Raw genomic sequence first — 18,197 nt, 5'->3', positions numbered from 1 at the left:
TCACACCTAACCAGCTTCATGGTTTACGTAACGCACTTTAACAAAACAGAAGTACTTCCCTTATGTACAGTAATGCATGTGTGCTCCTGTCACTCACGTTTGCCTACAACTGCACCAGGCTCAAGGATTACAAATCCTTACTTGGCGGTTGTTTTCTTCGTGACTCTTACTTAACCAGCAGTGACGATTCCTTATTGTGTCCACTTATTATTTGAAAACAGGTTTGCAAATTACAGAGCCAGCAATGTGTGTAAAACATGCACAGGTCAGTAAAGAAACAACTTCCACTTTGAGGTTCTTTTGGTAGTTTTAATTACTCAAATACTGTACAATAACAAACACATGATTGCCACAAGTAGTAAAAAAGAATTTCTCATGTAAAATAAATTAGATGGAGTTATTGTTTTTAGAAATATTTCAACTAATTTGAGGGGTTATTAAAAATGCTAAACAAAATTACATTTCAGTTGTAAGGATAACAGTAAACATGGGACAAAAATGTGAAGGACAAAACTAAACAAGACACCAAATTATCACTATTATATTATATCACATACAACAACAATTGAGAGATTCAATTTGTTGTTCTCAGTAGAGCTAACCTGTAGGAGGGGGCAAGAATACAGGAGAAAGGTGAGCAGGCTGGTTAAGATAAATACAGCACATAGGAAAAAACAGGTCTGTTCTCACCTTGATGCCCAGTATCCCCAAAGAAGCCATTCAGATCATATTTGTTGTCCTTTGCTCCTAAACAGACAGAAATATTCAATTTTATTATTTAATATGTAGTAATTCAACAGCTATGCAGCTGGTACACAGACTGAACTAAATAAATCTAATGCAGAAGGACTACAACTATGACGAAATGTACTTTTACAATTAGCTTCCACACTCCCTTTTTTTGATGACAGTGTGACAAAATGTCAACACTTGGGAGGAAGACGAGCAGAAATATAGACTGGATGGTCTGTGCAGAAGTGTCTAAAGCCTTACCTTGTGGCTGAAAATGCAGTTTGAGATGCTGCTGGATGTGTATCTGGCGCGGCAGGTCATCGGGTTGCTCGGACACCTGAGTCGTACCCTCTGATTCTGTAGCGGGTGCTGAGTCGAGGGTGAGGCCGGCTGTCCCTTCTAGGTCGGGGAAGTGCCGAACATCACCGGGCATCGCGTCAGCTGTGAATGAAGACTCTGCAGGGAGACGGGAGTGGAGAGACGGATAGGCCAGGTTGGGGCTGGGGGCTGCAGGAAACACAGCAACTATGAGACAGTGCCATAAAAGGGGGGAGGGGCAGAAAAGATGCATGAAAAAAATATATAAATGTAAACTTAAATATCAGTATTATTATTTATTTTTATTACCTTGTGGTTGCACTCGGCCATTTATGTAGCCCAGGTTTTCTGAAATTGTCAGATGAACAGTGACGTGAGCACAGTGAAGCCACAACAGATACCAATGCAGAATAAGCTTTCATACCCACCATATCCATTAATGAATCTCCCCACGCCTTCAGCTGCAGGCCCTGGAGTGGGCAGCTCTCCTTTCACTGTGAGTAAAAAAGAAAACAAAGAGTAGATGAATGAAGCAGGTGATGTTGGGGTCCATATGTTCTGTGAATCTCTCAGAGATCAAATTCTTTTTCTGACGCACCGTAGGATTTTCTAGCTGAATTGGACTCAAGGGGCTGGGGCTCATAAGTTAAACCTGCTGCACCTGTTTAAGCCAAAATGAAGATAAATATGAAAATTATTTGTACACTTCAAGCCTGACTGGTCGGGTAATTAATGACAAGTTATGACCAGTTTTACCTTCAGCTGCAGTTTCAAGAGGCTGTGACCGGTAAGCTCCCTGATTATCTGTTAAGAAATTATCACCAAATCATCAAGTTGATCTTATTTTAAACAGTTAAAACAGAAAGAAAAAGAAAAAAACACATAAAACAGATATCATGTACCATATTTCCCAGAAGATTTAGCTTCACCATCAAAACCAACAGCCTGTGGTAGATAGGGACCCTCAGCGCCACCTTAAACAAAGATGAAAACGTGAAGGTGATAATTAAACCAGATAAAAGCTGACGGGTACATGGTGGCACCATGTTTGCTCAGTCTCACCATATTTTCCTTTCACATTATGTCCAAGCCCGAGTGGGTCAGGTTGATATTGTGACACAGCCAGACCTGAAAAGAAAAATCATAAAAAGTGAAATACAATAAAAGAACAAATGCATGGGTGCTGTGTACGGTGGTTTCTCTCTGTGCACAGCCTGTCACCCTGTGGTTTTCACAGCTCTGGTTTATTTATTCTTTATTGTAGTCTGCATTTTTGTGGACTCATCATTGAGAGCTACATTTAGAAGACCACTGCTGCTTTCATGTCTAAGCTACAGTCAAACTTCAGCCGAGCTTAGCATAAAGATTTCAAACAGGGGGAACACCTACGTTAAAAATACTGTATTAAATATTATAATCCTTTTCATTCCTGTATTTTTCCGCTTGTGTTTTACAGGAAGTGTTTGAGAGAAGCCATTTACCTGCTCTCTCTTTAAGACCCCCTTCCCTAAAACAACAAAAACTTTCTTCTGATTCGCTGACTTCTGCAAGCTTGCTGAAGGGCACCACCCAGTGTTTGTAAGCTGCACGAGCTCTATGATGTTGGCGTGCCGCGTGTATAGGAGATGACTGCAGTAAGAAAAGCGATGAGGTGATACAAGGTCATTTCAAAAGTAGAGGAAAATGAATCATTAGTATCACATGCAAATGAACACATTATGCCGTTTAGTTAGCTTTTAGTTAGCCATCTGTTTGTGGCAACTAAATTCACCTTAACGACAAGCCAATCAGCATTTTTAAAAGGCTTTTTTTAAAATTAATTTTATTTATTTTAATCATATTTACCAGTAGATTTTGTTTCCGGGCCCAGTCCAGCTGGTTGAGCTTCATAAGGCAGCCTTCCATAACCTTCAGAGGAACACAAGAAACAGAAAAACAAAAATGGTTAGAGGATCGTGACTGAGGTTTAGATGTTTATCAGGTAATTCAAACTGAAGAGAACTTAGTGACTGTCATTACTCACCATATTTACCAGCTGTATTTCCAGCGTTGCCAAGGCCAAGTAGTTGTCCACCATTGGGGAACCCTTCATATCCTGGCATAGATGGAAAGAAAACTGTTTAAAACGACCACAACCTTTTTACGGGAAGCCTTTTCACAGCTAAGTATAAGTTTTGAATTTATTTTCCTCTCCCCTTGGGTTCCTGGTTCATTTCTGGATAGACTAGAGAGTGTTTCCTGTTGGATTAGAAGAATGATTAGCCAGTTTCCACGTATAGGATCCATGTCTAAGTTGGCACTAACAGTACCAGTAAGTGTTGAATTTATATAATTCAGAGGATGTTCTGAATCGCAGGAATGATGAAGAGAAACTGGAGCCTGAGCTAAATTTCAAGTGTTTTTGCAGAAGGTCCAAATACTTACGTAAATCAAATCCTAAAATCTGGTGAGTGTATGTTTTAAAGACTGCTTAAAACAAATATGTTCTCACCATACTTTCCAAACGGCTTTCCATCACCTGCAGCACCATAGGGGCTAAATCCATAACCTGCAAAAAAATGGGACAAGTGTGGTTATACTTCCTCTTTATTGAGCACAATTTCAGGCAAGCCACACCACAGTGACAGACGTACCATATTTTCCTGCACGATTAATTCCTGTACCAACAGGCTGCCCAGAAAACTGCAGCCCACCGATGCCAATACCTGAATCAGAGCAAGCAGAACATGTGATCAGATGGGACATAAGTAATGAGAGACAAATACTGTTGAAGGTTGAAGGTTGTGCATTGCAGAAAGGCACAATGTTATTAGATATAAACTCAAAGATGTGTGCTTTCTTTTTTTCCCCTTTCCCAGCACCCAGTTTCTGTCCACCAAGGGCAAATTCACTCATTCCTATAACAATAGGAAAAACTCTGCTGTTTATAGGTCTCTAAAATTTATTTTTTTGTGGATTTTAAACAAAGATTAGTTGTATTTTGTTAAAATACATGTGAACATGTTAAGTTTTACTAGGCACCATATGTATTGCCTAATTTTCCATTTGGACCAAGACCTGCCGACTGAGGCTCAAACTGACTCATCCCTGCACAAATGCATGAAAAATATTTCAATTACAAAATCAAAGTTTTACTCCACGGGAGAAAGGAGACTTCTTCTCTGTCTGATATTCTGCTCACACGTGCTTAGATCAGTTTTTCCCATGGTGACATGGTCTTACCATCTACTACAGCAGCAACCACTGGAGCTCCATTGTATGGAATCTGTCCTGTGCTACCTGTCCAATCAGCATCACTGGAATATATTTACCTAATATACTTCACGATTATCTTATATTTAGCTATAACTAACTACCCACCCTTATCTATTACTCATTACCATACCTGATTTGCCATCAGGAACAGGCACAACTTGTCCAATGCCTGGAAACACAGAGAAATGTTGCCGTTTACACAAAAATTAACTGCTGAAAAACAACATTTCTCAACTAAATGTCATAAAATGCTCTTACTTGCATAGTCAGGCTGTACACCTGCACCGTAGCCATTTGCATAACCTGCAGCAAAACATAAACTATGTTAGCTGTTAATATCCAACAATGGCAGTCAAAATATGGCCCAACAGTTCCAGAGAGAAACAGCAACATTTCAGTAAAATTACAATGGCAGATTTTTAAAGATGCAAACTTCCTTACGCCTAACTACTCATCATCTTACACACTGATACAATGCACTAAATCTAAAGCGTTTCCATTTAAAAGTTCACCTCCAAAAGTATGTCCGTTCCTATATTCACCTCCAAGGTAGCTTCCTCGTCCAAAACCTGAGTGAATACAGGAAAAATATCCTCACTTCAGCTGAGAACAAAAAACCCCCAAAACAAATACCCCAAATCCTACACAAATCAGATTGTACTTTAAAAATTACATCAAAATTTTTCTGTTTGTGATCAAACAGAAAAATATTACCTGCTCCGTATCCATTGCCAAGTCCAGGGAACATTTGGCTTCCTGCAATAAAACCTTTTGGAAAAAAAAAAATCAAATTCTGTGTGTGTGTGTGTGTGTGTGTGTGTGTACACCAAGGAAGAAAACACATTCATGTAAATGAGGAATTACAAAATAAACGCCTTGAAAATAAAGCTACGATTCCTGACATTGTTTTGTGAAACTAAAAACTAAGATCACTGTTAACAGATTTAACCTGTTAAAGCCTGACCCATGCAATAATTGTCAAAAAATGTTGACAATTTAAAAAAAAAGAAAGAGATTCACCACTTAAGCCCCAACGCCTAACCGATCTCCTGCCTTTTCCCCCCGTATCTGGGGGCGTTAGGGCTTAAGAGGTTAAATAATAATTTGCATATATACATTATCATGTTTTAGGGAGAAAAATCAAACTTATGATGTAAAAGTCTCAAAGAATCAAAGATTTGACTATATGTCAAATATGATAAGTTTGGCTTTAAATGATTAACTGTTGAGTCAAAGAAGATTGCTATTTTGAATAACAGTCCTGGATGTAAGTAAATAAGTAGGCAAATGAAATAAATAGGTAGATAAATCAATAAATACACTAGATAGCTGATTGCAGCATTGGGTTGCACGATTGCAGATGCAGAGCAACCGTCAGCTGGCAAAAGCTCATTTAATAGTGTAATGTACGAGATCACCTGAGCCTTCATCTCATACCTGGGACTCACCTTGACTTTGAGGCCTGCCTGATCTAATGTTATGTTTTAAACCAATAAGCACACAGCTCCTTTGTAAGTATTACACAGACATTTAAACATGAGGACAGTGTATTTCTCTCTGCGTTTGACACCATTTCCTTTTTGAGCATCTGCTCCTGCTTCATAACCTCAAAGCAACTTCAAGAATCACTAACAAACAATATGAACAACAAGCAAAAATAATGCTATACCTGTGCAAAATGGTCTTATTATTATATATTATTAGACATACCTTTGGTGTTTGTGCCCATAGATGCTCCAGCACCTGTGTTATAATCTGAAATGACATCAGAAACCAAAGTTAAGACTTGTTTTCACTCCCTTTAATATTTCGACTTTTTTATTTATGAGTGAAGAGGTTGCTGTAACAATTTAATTTCCTTTTGCCATACGTTTCACATGGAGAAACAGTGGAAATTTTAGCAAACATTTTAGCAAACAGAGAGCTTTAGAGCTTTAAATATAGTGCATGATAATCATATTAAGACACACTGGTACTATAGTAAGAGACTCTCAGTTTACCAGGTCTAGGGATATTCATCCATTGCCCATTTGGTACTCCTGATGGTCCACAGTCTGTAACAGACAGCATGTAGTATCATAAGCACAACAACCACCACACATATATGAACTTTAGACTTGAGGAATCTACCAAACAGGCAGACTTTGTGTTCGTAAAAGAGGATCAGTAGTAACACCAGCAGCTTAAATGACTGCTGAATTATTATTATTATTACAGTTTACTGATTATTTAACACTGATGTCTTTCAGTGCCTCATTGAACCTCTAACATGAGGAATTAAGGCAGTTCTGACAGAGTTGGAAGCTTTCTTTTTGTTACTCAAAGAAAAGAGAGAAATGTTTACCATGTTTGGTTGGTTTAGCTCCTTGACCCTTGGAGACAGAAGCTCTTCCACTCTCTGAAAAAAGGAAACTGAAAGGTCAGGGTGTGATTGGCATTGCTCCATCTACAGTCGCTCTTTCAGGTGTTGCGGCATCAACAGTTAGCAGTGAAAAAAAAAAAATCAGATTAGTGGGTTAAACTTGCAATTCAACTCATGCACTGAATACGCTGTAATTAAATTCGTAACAAAAGTTAAAATGTCACAAAACACCCTTTAATCTAAATGACATATTTTATATTGGTGAACTTTTCAGTCATGTACTTCCAAACAATAAAAGCAGTTGAGAATTTGGGAAATATGCATATTTGCTCCTGTAGCTGTACAGCTAGTTAGCTTAGCTTAGCATAAAGTCCAGAAATATAGCCTAACAGCTAATCAAAGGAACTAAAACCCACTAATCCTCACCAGCATGTCACACCTCAGCAGAAAGCTTCCAGTTGTAGCAAAACAGGTTTTTATTAAAAGTTGAGTTAGACGCACCGCCTGTCTTTCAATTTACCTTTGGGAGCAGTGATAATATCAATAAAGCAACTAAACAAATTCCCCAAAACATTACTTTAAAACCATTAGATATCAATTTTTAGGTGTGGGGTTTGGCATTAAAGAGAGAAAAAGTCCAAACAAAAAGGTTGGTAATTTTTTGAAGTCAGCACTGAAGAAAACATGCAACACAACAACAATCATTTTTGAAACAGAACCAGGACTAGCAGCAACGATTCACTCTCAAACAAACGACATTTGTGTGTTTGTCACCTTGAGGGGTCTGGATGGTCTGTAAATGTTCATTGAGCCTAGTTTGAATTCAACTACTAACATGGTACAGAGTGAACAGTGCGGTCAACCCTGTGAGATCATAACAGCTATGATATCATCAGAATACTGAGAGTTAGGAAAAAACACAGCATTCATTAAACATCTACGCATGCATTCCACATCTAGTAATCACACCCACTTAGTTTGAGACTTAGTTTACCCGTTGCCCCAGTTTCCCCTGCAGGGTGACCTTTGACCCCGGGGTTATCAATCTCTGCCTCAGCCTCATGTTTGATGTTGGCTTCTTCTGGTGCGACTTCAGGCACAACAACAGTCGCTGTTTCCCGAGCGGCGGCGGTGGTTTCTGTAATTTGAGCTGCCTCTGTTTTGGGAACAGCTTTGGTGCTTTCAGGGGCAGCGTTCCCCTCACCAGTGCTGTCTACCCCCAAAATAACCTCTGCCTCTGCAGCTTTTTGCTCAGGCACAGCACTCCCAGTCATATAACCTAGAGGTCATAAATGTCATCAGCATTTATGCAGATTAATTGACTAAACCTGCGACAATGAGCTTATCATTTGTAGTGTAGAAAATGTCAAAAATCGATGTTTTTGTGCATCCACAGTGTGTGTAAACTAATGCAAACCAAACTAAATTATAAAAACTTTTTGTTACTCAGTTTTGCAACCATAATGAAACTTCCAGTTCCATGAAAAAGGTACTTGTAGTTCCAGTAATAACAGCGATAACTTTGATAAGATTTCCCCTGAAGTTAAAGTACTACATTTATACATCTTATTTTCTCTCTCTCATTAGGGTCACCACAGCGATATGTAATATGACATATTGGTGCTAGTATTAACCCTGATAATGGTACTTGCCTTCTGGATAGACAGCTGCTAGGCCTGGTGCTGGTTTACTCTGGGAAACCCCCTGTGCAGGTCTGGCTATGGGGACCTTCTCTCCCTTGATCTGTGGACCTGTGGTTGAAGACTTTGGGTGTTTGGCAGGAAGTGCTGGGGCTGGTTCTGGTGTAACCTGAAGGACCAGCGGTGTCTGCTTGTAGCTTTTTTCTTGTGGCAAAGGGGAAACAAGCTTTTGATATTTCTCTATTGACACCTCAGCATGGACACCACCTGTCGGGGAAAAAGGCACTGCGCCACGAGTTATTGCTTGTCGGAGGGAAAGGCCCTCCAGCGGTGCTACACTTGGCTGCTCAGGAGAAAGAACTCCACCTTTGAGGCTCTTTCCACTGAATTCACCTGCACCCTTTCCATCTTGGCCTTTTGTATTCGGCAGCATGTTGTAACCTGTAAAAAAACCCAAAAAAATTTAAACCCTAACAGTTAGATGAGCCCCAGTGATCAAACACTTGGCGACAGTGGGAAGGGAAAAACTCCCTTTTAACAGGAAGAAACCTCCAAGACCATAAATTAAAATGTACAAATGTTCAAATGTACACACCCAGCATTTGTCTGCTTAAGTTTACAGAAGCATTTTTGTAGTGCTATCTAATGATATGGGATCTCAACCTTGCACCAAACACATGCATAGGAGCATTTACCTGCATTGGCTGCTTTAGGCAACTGCCCTTTAGTTACACCAGCAGGACCACCATATCCTGTTTAAACAGTGCAGACATTAGAAACACATGAGGGGCCATCAACAGATGCAAAAAGAAAAAAACAATTGATTGTCCACAACTCAGTTGTTTGGTTCCCAAATGCTGTATGTGCTCTGCAGAATTCGTACCACTGTCGAGTGTTTTTACGCCTTCACTTGGTGCTCCAAGTCCTTTAGTAGTTTTCTGAGGTTTTGACCCTCCGTACCCTGCAGACAACATCAGAATCAGAACAGCATTGAAGCTTGGGCCTAGCTGCTGGAGTTTCAAGTAACTCATAACTCAAACTTACCATACGGGTTTCCTCCGTATCCACCCAGTGCACCATTTCTAACTCCGTGACCTAGTGAGAGAATTGAATAATAATTTCTCGGAGCTGATTTTTATGTTTAAAAATGACAATTTTGACGTGAATAGAAATTAGCAAATGATAAACAATAAAGAGTAGATTGTCACCACTGGGTTTGGCTGTGTATCCTTTGAGTGCATTAGCTCCAGGCCCTGTCGCAGCTCCATAACCTTAGTCAAACATGAGGTTATATAAATACACCAATGGCATTAAACCAGAAACATTTACTATAGAGCACCAGAACAGAAAATAGTAATTGGTTACCACTGGGTTTGGGTCCATATCCATTGGCAGTAGGTCCTTTCCCATAACCTTGAGATCAAAAAACTCCTTAAAGAAACTTCAAAACTTAATTTAACCTTGTAAAGCCTGAAACAGGAAATGACTGCCAGGCAATTAAACGTTTTTGAAACTGGGATGTTTACTGAACATTCTGACAAGTTGAAAGTAAAGAAAATAAACTATATGAGTTTTAATCTTTATGATTTTAAGTCAATCTGACATTTTTGTGTAATTTATTCAGGTTTTTCAGGGTAAAATAATCACAGATTTTTTAGAAGCAACAAAAACCCATGTGTAAGGTATGATATACTTAGCCTTACAGAGTTAACCACATTTATTTTGTGATGTGCGTACAACACAAGTATTACCTTGTTGCGGTCTTACTGCACCTCCTCTGTAGCCTCCATATCCTGTCAAATGTTCATAAAAGGAATATTAGTAATGTTCAAATTGATATTTAAGATGTGCATCAACGTTTTGAATCGTAAATTGAAATCTGAAAAAGAAGGAATGGTCTCACCGTTGGGTTTGGCACCATACCCGTATGGAACATTTCCGAAGCCTAAAGAAATACACAGGAGAAAAATGACAGTTGTTCTGAAACACTATCCATGTTTCACTCATAGATCCTTTCATTCAAGTTAAAGCTAAAGATTTTTTTTTTTGCACCTGGATCAAAATAGTCAGAAACCAATCCCCCTCTCTATAAAGAAGTTGGGAAATATAAGGTGGGTAATTTCACATTTTTGATTTGGCAGAAAAAGAGATTAGTACTCCCTCCCAAACCAGGGGCCTTCTTTTTGATAGACGAATGTGTAAACCACTACACAATGCCAGCCTATGCACACATGAGTGTAAAAAAAACCCAGAATATTTGAGGGAGAATAGCATCGTTGGAAATTGATAGCTTGATGCTAATGGCATGGAAAAGTTTTCTACCCTGTTTGAAAATCCTGTTGTTGTTTAGCATAAGTCACCTTTAAGAATAAAGCTTGATACTTATCTTGACACTGACTTAGGTTGAAATATAACATTTTATTGTGGATGCACAGTTACCTGACTTTGCAGACTTGGGAGCTCCACCATTCTGGGATCCATAACCTTAATAGTTTCACAAGCAGAAATTCAATATTTAACTTCCATGTGGCAATAATATTTATTTGTGCATGTTAACCTACCATTTGACATGGCTCCATTGCTGAAAGGTGCTCTGGCCCCAGCATAACCTTTACAATGATGAATAACAATGATGAATAATGAATAATGAATTTTATTTTATAGCTTTTGATTTTTGATACACCAATATTCACTCTGTGATCTTTACCGTTGGGTTTTGCTCCTTGTCCATTGGAAACACCAGCTGCTGCACCATAGCCTACAGTTTCAACATTGCAACATGAGTTCATTTATGTTGAGTGTATAGATGAAGACATAAAGTTGAAAAGCAGAAAAGCATATTGTTATTGTCCTACCTGGCTTCGGTCCCTTCATCCACCCATTTCCATACCGATGCCCCAGACCCAAACCAGCACTGCCATAACCAACATTGTAACCTAAAAACACAGATAACCAGTACATTAGCCAAACACACCTGTAGGACTGAGCGTGTGACATCTATATCAGCGGTCCCCAACCGTTTTTGCGCCACGGACCGGTTTATGCCCGACAATATTTTCACGGACCGGCCTTTAAGGTGTCGCGGATAAATACAACAAAATAAAACTAGTACCGGTACTGAAAAAAAGAAGATTTATTCATAACACACGTGAAAAGACCCAGGAAAACCGAGTTAACGATAAAAACGATAACAAAATAACGCTGAAAACCGATAAAAACCCTGAAAACCATACATTTCACACCTGAGCCTCAACTCTCGCGGCCCGGTACCAAACGACTCACGGACCAGTACCGGTCCGAGGCCCGGGGGTTGGGGACCGCTGATCTATATGACTCACCTGCCATGGGCTGAGCTCCATAACCTTTATAACTTCCAGCAAACTGAGGCATTCCCAGACCTTTGAAGGCTCCCTTACCCGGTCCTTTAGTCATGTAGATATACCAATGTTACATCACCATTTTCACCTTTGTGGACAACAAAGCAACTGAAGTTGCATTACCTGCCCCATAAGGTGGTCGGCCATATCCTTTCATAGGTTTACTTCCAGCTCCTCCTTGGCCTGTTAAATATTTTGAGTATTTAACATATATGTGTGCTTTTAAAAGTCAAAGAGTCCAGCTGCCTGCTCCCAAATGACCCATTTACTTTCTTACCATTTGGTCGTGTCCCATAGCCAGTCGATGGACCAGCTACAGCTCCTTGACCTAAATAGTGATGATAATATACAAAATTGTAAAACTATTTAATTTCCTTTTTTTAATCTTCATGCATTGAACTTCATGTTTTGCAAACAATACCTTTGGTGTTAGGCACATTTCCAGTAGAACCAGCACCATAACCTGCAACAGATGTGAGGTTCTTAATTTAATTAACACCTTAATCATGACCCCTCCCAGTTTTAAAACACAGTTATGTTTTTATAATTCGCAACCAGGTTCTTCACTAACACCAAATCGATAAAAACATAAAGAAAATATAGTTATGTTAAAAAAGAAAAATTCACATGATTCTGTACAGTCCTGAAAAACTAAATACACCCTTTCTGCAGGTTCTGCAGCAAATGTGAGCAGCACTCTAAAATATTTTGACAGTTTGTTGCTCTGGAGGATTCATGTGTGTGTAGACACAACTCAACATCTTCCTGTTCCACCAAATTCACCCCAAGATGAGATCATGCAATGCTCAGAGAATCTGCAGAAAACCCAAGAGCTGCTTCTCAGACTCTGCATCTCTCTTCAATTTTGAAGTTCATGACGTGATGATAATTTAGATTTTGATCCCCAGGACACCAACCAATCTGCAACAGCATGGTCCATACCCCAACCCGATTGAAATGCTCTCATAAGATCTTAAGAGAGCTTTGAATAAACACAAATACCCTCAAATCTCAAAGAACAAAAGTGACATAAGGAGGACCAAAATTCCTCCACAAAGATGTGAGAGACTTCATAGAGTTTATAGCTGCTAGAGGCAGTTCTACAAACTACTGAATCATGGGGTGTTCTGAGTTTTGAGGACTGTGAAGTGAGAGTCCTTTTTCATATAACTGTCTTACCATTGCCTTTTGTTCCATGTGCAGCAGCTGCATTACCTACAAATAAGCAACACAACAGATTCAGAAACCTTTTTAGTCCCAGTATCATCATCTTGCTCATTATTCTGCCACATAGCCACCACAAGAAGGCTTTAATAATCAAGACAATAGCATAAATGGAAACTATGCTAGTTTTATTAAAGTAGAGCAGTGCTGTTGTATTGGTTTACATGTTCGTTACCATTGCCTTTAGGTCCTTGCCATCCATATCTGCCATCCTGAGCGCCATAGCCTGCAAAAAGAACAAAGTTAAAATCGAATGTGATTTAGTGTAGATGTGTGAGGCCTTAGTTATAAAACATGTGTTATAGCACCTTTAGTTTGTTGTCCATTGGTGGGACTGGCTTTAACAGGATATCCTGCAACAAAAAAATTCACACAGTGATTTTTATCATGCCATTGATCATTAAGTGGATTTTAAAAGTGGAGAAGTGTCTACCATTGGAGTTATCTCCATTTTGGTGGGATAAAACTGCAGGATATCCCCCTGAATTAGAAACACAGTGCCAACAGAGATCCAATGTTAGAACAAATGACTGATTCTGAGATGTAACATAACCACTGAATGTGCTTCAGTACCGGCATCAGAGAAAAATCTGTTGTAGGAATATGAGTAACCATCAGCAGAAAAATTGGTAAATGTACACAGTAGGTGTATGGACACAGATTTACTGTTTGCATCTGTAACCTCAGTAACAGCAATGAAACTGTGTTATCACTGACCGACTCCTTTTGTAGGATAGCCAGCATATCCAGTTCGTGGCCCCATTGCCCGGCCCACACCTTACAAAAAGAGTAAAGAGGACCTCAAAATCAGGCAAACAGTTCACTTCATGGTTTTTGAATCTGTGAAGATAATTTACCTTTTGATGGCATCAGCACTGCTCCTACACCTCCACCATTCTGCGGTGTCCTTCCTAGAAATAAAAAGTGTGAGCCAGTGAACAAAAGCTTGTGACTTACATGGACATAATGCAACAAAGGTGACACAAAATGGACAGGATGTGATGGACTCACCGTTAGGCTGTGGAAGTTGTCCATTGTGTACTCCAGCCACAGCACCGTAACCTTAAACACAAGACGCTGAGTGTAAGACTACCAGTTTAAAATTAATAATAGTAAGAAAAACATTTGGATTAGCAAAAATATCCTCTGAACACACCAATTTTTAACCCACTAATACAAAGCATTGGTCTCAGCCATTTATTTTGCAATGTCGGACTCTGTAGTTTTCTCTGGTCCCTTCCCCAATCAGACCAGGAGTGACATGTTTAGCCACATGTTCTCCTTAAATTGCTGGCTGTGTGAGTGGTGTCCCAGAAATGATGTGGGCTTCATAGATAATTGGCAAACCTTCTGGGGGAAACCTGGTCTTGGATGGAGCAGCTCTCATTTCTAGAAATATGGACAAATTTATTAAACCCCCCAAAATATGACTATCCAGAGTTGGGACCAGGAAGCAGAGTTGCAGTCTTACACGCCTCTCTGCAGCTTCTCTCCTCCTGCCACCCCCCAAAAACCCATCTCCATAGAGACTGTGTCAGCTCCCAAAAAGACAAAAAACAAACTAAAAACCAGCGGCAAACAACTTAAACATAAAAAATCACAAGAAAGAACAATACAGTATCCACATCTGAACCAAAGAATAAAACACTGAAATGTGGATTATTAAATATTAGGTCTCTATCCTCCAAATCTGTGTTAGTACATGACTTAATAATTGATCAACAAATTGATTTACTCTGCCTTACAGAAACCTGGTTGCAGCAGGATGATTATGTTAGTTTAAATGAATCAACACCCCCGATTCACTCTAACTACCAGAAACCTCAAAGCACAGGCCGAGGGGGCGGTGTGGCAGCAATTTTTCACACCGGCCTATTAATCAACCAAAGACCCAGACATTACTTTTAATTCATTTGAAAGCCTGATGCTTAGCCTTGTCCACCCCAGCTGTAAAACTCAGAAACCAGTCTTACTTGTTATCATATATCGTCCATCTGGGCCTTACACAGAGTTTCTGTCTGATTTCTCAGACTTTTTATCTGATTTAGTTCTCAGCTCAGATAAAATAATTATTGTGGGTGATTTTAACATCCATGTAGATGCTAAAAATGACAACCTCATCATGGCATTTAATCTGTTATTAGACTCAATTGGCTTCTCTCAAAATGTAAAAGAACCCACCCACCACTTTAATCACACTCTAGATCTTGTGTTAACATATGGCATAGAAACTGAGCATTTAACAGTGTTTCCTGAAAACCCTCTCCTGTCTGATCATTTCCTGATAACATTTACATTTACAATAATTGATTACTATTTGTCATCCTACAGCTCTCACCCACTTTATTTTCTGCCAACATTTCCAAAGCTGAGTGTTTCTTCTTCACTCACTATGCGTTGATAGACCTCTCTCCGTTTAATCATTAGTTATTATTAATCTCTGGCTCCCAAACCAATCACAGCAGATGGCCCCGCCCCTCCCTGAGACTGGTTCTGCCCCGAGGTTTCTTCCTGTTAAAAGGGAGTTTTTCCTTCCCACTGTCGCCAGAGTGCTTGCTCATAGGGGGTCATATGATTGTTGGACTTTTCTCTGTATCTACTGTACAATATAAAGCACCTTGAGGCGACTTTTGTTGTGATTTGGCGCTATATAAATAAAATTGAATTGAATATTTTGCATCCTTAAAGTGTTTCAGATAAAGCTAAGACTACAAATTCAGATGAAGCACACTCCAATTAAAACCAAATAAAACCAAGAAAGTTTCCATCTTTCATCACTATCATGGTCACCGCATTGATGATAACTTAAAGAAAGGAATCGAAAACATCACAGAAGATATCTGGCAATGGTGTTATATGAAACAAACATAACTCTGACAAGTGAAGCGATTAGACAATACATTTTTACCCTGTTATATGATCGGTAAAATCATCTTGGAGTCTATGTAATGTAAGCATCATTTAAAGAGCGGGTTGTTTTTCCACAGCATGACAGATTTAAATTTTTATGACCCTGATGAAGGCCACAAGCCCAAACGCATTGGTCAGTTAATAAAGTTGTTCCTCTTTATTAACTGGCCAGCTCGTTTCGGCTAAGTGTTGCTGGAGTTCCTGCGTTGTAAGTTTCTCATCCTCCCCATGCACCTTGGAAGTAGGTGAAGTTGTGCCAGAAATCTTTGCTGCAGATTTTAATTTTTAATCAGATCATTTTTCATTTGCTTCAGAAAAGTTCACATTATTCAGTTACATTAGATGTTTTAGTGTTTATAATAAAAATGTGTAATTCCACTTAGATGCTGTTAGTTAAAAGTATTTTTATGCTTTTAGTTGCTTTTTTCACATATTAAATTAGCGTCCTCCTTTAATTTGCATATAAGGATCCAAAATAACAACAAAAATGTTGTTATGCTTCCCTTGTTCACTTTTATTTGATTTGCAGTTTAGCCCCTCTCCAAAAGAACGGAGAACGGAGCGACTGTGTCAGAGGTAAAACTATTCTCTTACTTTCTCACAGAGGGATGTTAAATTTAGACCGCCACTGCCACAGCAGCTTTGATTTCACAAACCGAGTCTGCGAGTAAAGACAAAACTAAATACACAGCTCCCTCGCATCATCACAAGGATGCTTGGTAGAGGGTCGACCAGACGAAAGAGATTTACTGCTCATCTTTCTCAGATTTTGGTTTAACACGATTGTTAGAAATTTGGCAGGCAAGCCCGACTAACATAACCGACTTTATGTTATTTCAGGACTCCTTGGAGTCGGATAACTTGATTCCTGAGGTTTTTGGGAGTGCAGCCAGGATATTTTGAGAGTCTTGCAGAAAACATAACCACATGTACACTTTTCTTTATTCTGAAAGAATTGAAAAAATGTCTTTCCTGCATTTCCTTCTCACATCGTTAAAGGAAATCTTAAATTCTCTAACTGATTTTGCATTAAATTGAAACACATGGCATGGTTTCACTGTCATTTTGAATCCAGCCCTCAAAGAGTTGATGTTTATACAATACAATACAACTTTATTTATATAGCACATTTAAAGACCAGAGGTACACCAAAGTGTTTCTCAATAATACAATAATATGAAATAAAATTAAAATTACATAAGGATGCAATAGCAAAGTGCAAAATACACTACCAGATAACACAGAGCACTTTAATCGGCAATGCTAAGTTAAATAAATAAGTTAACAAACGTAATTTAAAGGATTGAATAAATTCAGACATACAAATATCAACTGGAAGATTATTCCGGTAATACAATAATATAAGTTAAAATTACATATAGGTTCAATTGCAAAGTACAAGGAATATGGTTTCCACTGACCATGGAAAGAAACTACACAGTGTATGTCAATAAAGACTTTTAACATGGATGTTTCATTCATTAAGATCCGATGTTTCTTTTAGGTGTTCAGGATTTTTTTCAGGAGTCTATGTTTTACTCATGCAGAGACACGGCAGTTAAGGAACAGAGACAGCTACAGGTACGGTTCATCTATAACAACAGAGCGAGTGCATTTTCCAGTATTGTTCTAAGTGCTGCAGTTTCCTGTTGGTGAAAGGAGACTTGTCTTAAAGCTTTACTGCCATGTCATTGACTGCAAAGCCAAATTCTAGATTTAGGAAGAAGTAATTTAATTAAACCAAAATTAGGAATAAATATTCTGATTGTCTGGTTTTTACTTTCAAACAAAATTTCCTTCTTTGATATCAGGAAATATGGACGTCAGGTGCAGGAAAGGAAATGATGGAATACAAACTGAGACATGTCTGATGTACAGACACAGAGCGGCTCCTCTGTGCCAGTTACATCATCCTTGGCCATATACCAGCTCATAACTCAATCCCAGTTTTCCTCACACTAAACTACACCCCTGGAAATTTTCCAGCAACTACACTTACTCTGGCTATTTCCTGCAGCCTATATTCATTTACATTTATCCTAACATGGTTTACCTGTAAAACAATTTGGTGACTGTATTTTGAATTGTTAAAACTAACACATGGCAAAAACAGACACACACAAATAAATGTAAATCAAGCGTTAAACATCCAAATGAGATGTTATCAGATAATCTGCACTTCAGCACACTCACCCCCTGTGTGTGCTGCCTGCACCAGCCAAAGGATCACTGCACTGTGAAGAAGAAGTTGTCCCATCATGCTGGACCTAAAAGACAGTGTTTTTGAGACCCAGCGGGAGGATGAAGACGGTGAAGCAGATGTTCCGAAGTGGGGAACCTAACCTGATTACGAGGGCCTAATATACACTCAGCTCTGAG

General features: G+C 39.0%; 1 protein-coding gene across 1 annotated transcript; it reads right to left on the bottom strand.

The window, feature by feature from the left end:
- Positions 1-597: 597 nt before the first annotated feature.
- On the bottom strand, positions 598-18,108 carry cmn (calymmin). The gene is made up of 44 exons (XM_084938631.1): positions 18,012-18,108; positions 13,920-13,970; positions 13,766-13,819; positions 13,626-13,685; positions 13,342-13,389; positions 13,217-13,261; positions 13,084-13,134; positions 12,864-12,899; positions 12,106-12,147; positions 11,962-12,012; positions 11,808-11,867; positions 11,646-11,729; positions 11,163-11,243; positions 11,015-11,065; positions 10,869-10,916; positions 10,747-10,791; positions 10,211-10,252; positions 10,059-10,100; positions 9,673-9,720; positions 9,516-9,578; positions 9,352-9,402; positions 9,191-9,268; positions 9,003-9,059; positions 8,320-8,748; positions 6,650-6,703; positions 6,306-6,359; positions 6,016-6,060; positions 5,020-5,073; positions 4,818-4,874; positions 4,564-4,608; positions 4,436-4,474; positions 3,684-3,755; positions 3,542-3,598; positions 3,083-3,145; positions 2,896-2,958; positions 2,113-2,178; positions 1,953-2,024; positions 1,807-1,854; positions 1,649-1,711; positions 1,479-1,544; positions 1,360-1,398; positions 994-1,239; positions 691-747; positions 598-602 (listed from the first exon to the last, which is right to left on the bottom strand). The coding sequence occupies exons 1-44, from the start codon at positions 18,076-18,078 to the stop codon at positions 598-600; spliced, it is 2,949 nt and encodes a 982-aa protein (XP_084794757.1). The 5' UTR covers positions 18,079-18,108.
- Positions 18,109-18,197: the final 89 nt, after the last annotated feature.

This window comes from Perissodus microlepis, chromosome 8 (assembly GCF_051167445.1).
Source record: "Perissodus microlepis isolate ML-2025 ecotype Zambia chromosome 8, ASM5116744v1, whole genome shotgun sequence".
Classification (NCBI taxonomy): domain Eukaryota; kingdom Metazoa; phylum Chordata; class Actinopteri; order Cichliformes; family Cichlidae; genus Perissodus; species Perissodus microlepis.
The sequence above is the reverse complement of the archived record's forward strand: the minus strand, read 5'-3'. Positions and strand labels throughout refer to the sequence as shown.